This window comes from Triticum aestivum, chromosome 2B (assembly GCF_018294505.1).
Source record: "Triticum aestivum cultivar Chinese Spring chromosome 2B, IWGSC CS RefSeq v2.1, whole genome shotgun sequence".
Taxonomy (NCBI): Eukaryota; Viridiplantae; Streptophyta; class Magnoliopsida; order Poales; family Poaceae; genus Triticum; species Triticum aestivum.
Window position 1 is genome coordinate 252,870,396 of NC_057798.1, and position 5,671 is coordinate 252,876,066.

A 5,671-nucleotide genomic window follows, 5' to 3' on the forward strand; every position below is an offset into this window, starting at 1 on the left:
GTGACGCGTAGGAAAATTTTGAATTTCTGCTACGTTCCCCAACACCGGAGATGGCCGCCGAACTGGGCGTGAACTAGTGCCCCACTCCGGAGCGGGAGGCGTCGCCGCGTGAGGAGGTGGTGCAGGCACCTCCGGCCGTCCAGCCCGCCCCCGTCCACCACGCACCGCCGGCCCACCTCTGGACGCCGCCGGACTACGTCGACCTCGTCAGCGATGACAACGACACCGGCGGCCACTGAAGACGGCGACGGCCACGGCACCGACGGGCGCGGCAGGAGCGCGCGGGAGGAGTTTTTTTTATTTTCTTATTATGTTAATTATGAATCTGGGCCTTTTAAGTGGCCGTTGAAACTGGGACGTTTTGTGGCCAACCCATATATATGTTTTATGTTTTTTAAATGTGTTTATTTGCTTTTTTAGTTATTTAATTATTATTTTTAATCCCGTCCATCCCGAACAGGATTTGGGGTGCGATCGCGCGGTGAGCGCACGCACGACCCAATGGACACAGCTGGACACGGGCGTACCCATCGACGCCTCAAAAAGACAGATTCGATCCAATCCGAACGTCCGTTTGAAGTCACGCGGTGGAGTTGGCCTAACCGCATCAGCCCACGACCTCACTCTACTCATCCTACTCCTTTCGACATCAGCTGCTGCGCCAAGGCAGCAACAGTTCGATCGTCAGACCGTGGAAAATCCACACTTCTCGCCGATCGCGGGGCCCGTCTATCTATTTACTGGAAACTACCAGTACGCCCGTACTGTACCTCTACTCCGCGATAGCACCCAGCAGCTCAACTCCATGGCGATGGTGGCCATGCGCATGCGACGCAGCCCTGCTCTTTGTTACCACCTCGCCGCCGCCCTCCTCCTCCTCCTCCTCCTCGCGTTCCTCAACGCGCCGCTCGCGGGCGCGCAGCCGCTTCCGTGGCAGCTCTGCGACGCCGCCGCCGGGTACTACACCGAGGGCAGCGCCTACCAGGCCAACATACGCGCCCTCGCCAGCGGCCTCCCCAGGAACGCCTCCTTGTCCCCGGCGCTCTTCGCCAAGGGCGCCGCCGGCGCCGCGCCGGACGCCGTCTACGCGCTCGCGCTCTGCCGCGGCGACACCAACGCCTCCTCCTGCGCGGCCTGCGTTGCCGCCGCCTTCCGGAACGCGCAGCAGCTCTGCGCCTTCAACAGGCACGCCACCATGTTCGACGATCCCTGCATCCTCCGCTACTCCGGCCAGGACTTCCTGGCCAACGTCACCGACAACAGCGGCAGGTTCGTCGCGTTCAACGGCAACAACGTCACCGCGGGGGCGGCCGCGGCGGCGTTCGACGCCGCCTCCGGACGCCTCGTCAACGCCACCGCAGACTATGCCGCCGAGGACCCGACCCGGCGGTTCGGCACGGGGGAGGAGGGGTACGATGCGACGTACCCCAAGATTTACTCGCTGGCGCAGTGCACGCCGGACATGGCGGCGGACGACTGCCGGAGCTGCCTCAGGGACATAATCGAGAAATTTACCCCACAGTACTTCGTCGGGAAGCCGGGCGGGAGAGTGTTCGGCGTGCGATGCAACTTCCGGTTCGAGACCTACTCGTTCTTCTCTGGACGCCCACTGCTGCAACTCCCGGACGTGCTGCCCCCGGCACCAGCGCCAGCGCCAGCGGCGGCCGAAGAGGGTGAGTTTCTGAAACAAAAGTGGCTCTTCAGGCGCATATGATTGCTGTTCTTTGGTGCTTGATTGTTGTCACTTGGATGGTGGAATACAACTTCTCTGCAGTCTGCACTAGACGTGTCTGAAATCCATGTCATTTGTTTGCAGAAGGAACAAGAAATAGGACAGGATTGATCTTGGCCATCACACTACCTATAGTTGCTGCACTGCTTCTCATTTCAACGTGCGTTTGCTTTTGGAGGAGGAGAAAACCGGCAGAAAGAAAGCCGTCAGTACCATGTAAGCTGGAGTACTAGCTAGTCCTCTACTCTTAAGGACACTAAACCTGCATTTATAAACATAAACAGTTAACACGCACCAGCCAATCAATGTGTGAATTGGTCTAACAACAGGGAATTGTGATTCACTGGTTACCTAAACTTACTCAAGGTCAAAGTTCATGATGGTCTCCTAGCATTAGTTAAACAAGCACCAGCCATTCAACCAATGATACACTCGCACTACCTGAAAAGCAAACATCCTAACTACTCCCTCTGTTTTAAATTACTCGTCGCTGAAATGGATGTATCTAGAACTAAAATACATCTAGATACATCCATACGTGCAACAAGTAATTCGGAACGGAGGGAGTAGTAGTAATACCGGAACCACTCATGCTCAATTGACTGCATTTCAGTTATATAAATGCTGATCATTGTGCACCTTCCTTATTGCTACGGCAGATTCAGCTACTAATCCAGATGACATCCAAAGCATAGATTCCCTCCTTCTGGACCTATCGACGCTGCGGGCTGCAACAGATAACTTCGCTGAGAGCAACAAGCTTGGCGAAGGAGGGTTCGGTGCGGTTTACAAGGTGCTAATCATACATTCATAGTAGTACTAGAAGTATTTTATGCAAATTTAATTCTTGGGGAGTAAGTGTCTAGGCCGGATTGCACAGGGTGTCCTCTCTGAAGGTGAAGAGATAGCCGTGAAGAGGCTGTCACAGAGCTCCACGCAAGGGATAGAAGAGCTGAAAACAGAGCTGGTTCTGGTCGCTAAGCTTCAGCACAAGAACCTTGTGAGGCTCCTTGGCGTTTGCTTGGAAGGACAGGAGAAGCTGCTCGTGTATGAATACATGCCGAACCGGAGCCTCGACACCGTTCTGTTCGGTACGTTCCATCGCCGTTTTTGATATGAGAGCACTAGCGGCAGTTCTGATGTTCGTTTCCTCATTGTTCCGTTGGCAGATGCAGAGAAAAGCAGGGGCCTGGACTGGGGGAAGCGGCTGAAGATCGTGAACGGGGTTGCCCGGGGCCTGCAGTACCTCCACGAGGACTCCCAGCTGAGGATCGTCCACCGGGACCTCAAGGCCAGCAATGTGCTCCTGGACTCGGACTGCAACCCCAAGATTTCGGACTTCGGGCTGGCGAAGCTGTTCGGCTGGGATCAGTCGCAGGCCGTCACCAGCCACATCGCCGGAACGTAGTAAGCACGGCCGGCCATCGTTTCATCGGCACAAATCACAATGCTAGTAATGCGTAAACGTTTATTTACACGACGAGATGTTGCTGGCTTTGCACGCAGCGGATACATGGCGCCGGAGTACGCCATGCGCGGGCAGTATTCAGTCAAGTCGGACGCCTTCAGTTTCGGCGTTCTGCTCCTGGAGATCGTCACGGGGAGGAAGAACAGCAGCTTCGCTACCTCGGAGCCATCCCTTGACCTCTTAAGCCTCGTGAGTAGTAGAGCACAGTACTTATTTCTGCTCCTCATGATTATATGACACAAAACTGTCTCAACATTCTTGGCACATGCATGCAGGTATGGGAGCACTGGACTAGCGGGACAGTCGAGCAGCTGGTGGATCCGTCCCTGGGCGGCCGTTCGCCGGGAGGCCAGATGCTGAAGCTGGTCAACATCGGGCTGCTGTGTGTCCAGGACAGCCCCGCGGACAGGCCTACGATGTCGGTGGTGAACGTCATGCTCAGCAGCAGCACGGTGTCTCTGCAGGCGCCGTCGAGGCCAACGTTCTGCGTCGACGACATGGAGGGTTTCTCGGGCATGTACTCGGGTGCGTATCCAAGGGGATCCCAGTCCCAGTCCACCGGGGACAGCAAGCCCCAGGCAGCGATGTCGCCGTCGCCCAACGAGGTGTCCCTCACGGAGATCGAACCAAGATGATCAGCGCGTACGTTAAACCCAAGACAAACCTGCGGGGTCCATAGCATATATAGTCCTGCTTGTGATAACCAAATCTCCTGGATCATTATCTATGGTGGTTGTAGCTTGCAATAATGTGCCACGGCTTACTATTACTAGTATTTTTATCAGAGAATGTTGGTAGTAATATATTTTCTTTGTTCTAATCAGTCACTAAGAGCATCTCCAATAGCTTGTCTATATGGATGTCTATACTCGTTTTCCACGACGTGAGCCCAAAACAGGCGTCCAACAGCTTGTCTATATGGTCGTTCAAATATACACATCCTCTAAATCGACCTTGACAATGTCCACGTCTGGACAATGTGAAGGCGTGGTCTAAACTCAGTTGTAGTCATGATTTCTTCCTCTCCCTAGCAACGGCCCACCTGTCATGGTCCCTGTATATAGACGTTCTGATGCAAAACTGAATGTGTATATGAGGGAATCTTTTTAGACCATTGTCTATATGAATATATAGACATCCAAATATACACATGCTATTGGAGATGCTCTAATTAGGGACTGTAGTTGCTTCAGGGACAGCAAGACCACTTCATAGCAAATCGAGGTTCAGTTTTGACATTTATTGTATTAAACCTGGCAATCAAACTAAGTTAAATTGTCTGAAGAGAAGCCACACAAGCGGTAGGAAGCCGAGAATAACGGTTGGTGGGCCCAGTGGACTGGACAAGTATAGATTCATTTCCACGATCGTTGTGCGTGAAGTCCAGATGGCCGAGCTGACTTAATTAATAAGCAAGTCCAGATGGCCGAGCTGACTTTATTAATAAGCAAGTTGTTGCAAGTTGTACGTGATGTCAAGATGGCCGAGTTGGTCTAAGGCGCCAGTTTCAGGTACTGGTCTGAAAGGGCGTGGGTTCAAATCCCACTCTTGACAATTTTTTGTTCCTTTTTCTAATATTTTTTGAATTGATGGCCCATATGCTAAAAAATATGTAGATTTTCATTTTTCAATCTTTTGAGTTACTAGCAAGATGCCCGTGCATTGCACGGAACATTAAGATGTTTTTTTCCTTCATAAAACACCTGTTGTGATTGACCCATGCGGGAGTAATCCCATGTGTAAAAACGAATGATATCTTGAGAAAACACCTGTTGTGATTGACCCATGCGAGAGTAATCCCATGTGTAAAAACGAATGATATCTTGAGAAAAAGGAAAGGTAAAGTGAGGAGGAGTGGGGCGTGGTGGTGATTGGTGGTCGGTGTGTGGAACGGGGATGGACGACGTCGGCAACGGCCATCATGCCAGATTATTCAGAGACTTTCTTTTTTTAATTGCTCAACAATGAGGTTGTGGGAGATAAAGATAAACGAGGGAAGGCCTTACCTGCAAATGTGGAGAGAGGTGCGGGTATCTTTTTGCAAAATTGCCATAGTTTGCTTTCTATCCTTCAGATATAAATCGGACAGTCTATGTTGTAAGATGACAGGCACACCATCATCACCAACTCGGTTTTTTTATAAGAGTAAATAGAAAAAAATGAACCACATCAGATTAATACGAAAACAGTACATATGATCTAAATCCGAAATATTAATATGAATGTACAACCAAAGTATGAAATGTGAATATGAATATTAATGTATGATCTAAATACGAAATATAAATACAAAGAAACAGGTGGTTGTTGGCTCTTTACTCTTCAAACACAAAAGTATACAGATGGTTTCCCACTCTTGACAATTTTTTGTTCCTTTTTCTAATATTTTTTGAATTGATGGCCCATATGCTAAAAAATATGTAGATTTTCATTTTTCAATCTTTTGAGTTACTAGCAAGATGCCCGTGCAT

The 5,671-nt window shown here is 50.8% G+C and overlaps 1 protein-coding gene and 1 non-coding gene across 3 annotated transcripts; both read left to right on the plus strand.

Moving 5' to 3' along the window:
* Positions 1-599: 599 nt before the first annotated feature.
* Positions 600-4,020, plus strand: LOC123044622 (cysteine-rich receptor-like protein kinase 10). 2 transcript variants are annotated; one of them, XM_044467423.1, is made up of 7 exons: positions 600-1,673; positions 1,817-1,948; positions 2,392-2,525; positions 2,613-2,823; positions 2,908-3,139; positions 3,239-3,389; positions 3,476-4,020. In XM_044467423.1, exons 1-7 carry the CDS (start codon positions 806-808, stop codon positions 3,833-3,835), a joined length of 2,088 nt encoding a protein of 695 aa, XP_044323358.1. In that variant the 5' UTR covers positions 600-805; the 3' UTR covers positions 3,836-4,020. The 2 variants fall into 2 exon arrangements, with proteins under 2 accessions (XP_044323358.1, XP_044323357.1); XM_044467422.1 differs by having other exon boundaries at positions 604-1,673; positions 2,902-3,139.
* Positions 4,021-4,673: 653 nt separating this feature from the next.
* On the plus strand, positions 4,674-4,754 carry TRNAL-CAG (transfer RNA leucine (anticodon CAG)). The gene has a single exon. It is a non-coding gene; the product is annotated as a tRNA-Leu (tRNA).
* Positions 4,755-5,671: the final 917 nt, after the last annotated feature.

Coding starts and splice junctions, on each gene's coding strand:
- LOC123044622 (XM_044467422.1), top strand. CDS start 806: ATGGCGATGGTGGCCATGCGCATGCGACGCAGCCCTGCTCTTTGTTAC. Junction 1,674..1,816: donor GCCAGCGGCGGCCGAAGAGG/GTGAGTTTCTGA, acceptor ATTTGTTTGCAG/AAGGAACAAGAAATAGGACA. Junction 1,949..2,391: donor AAGAAAGCCGTCAGTACCAT/GTAAGCTGGAGT, acceptor TTGCTACGGCAG/ATTCAGCTACTAATCCAGAT.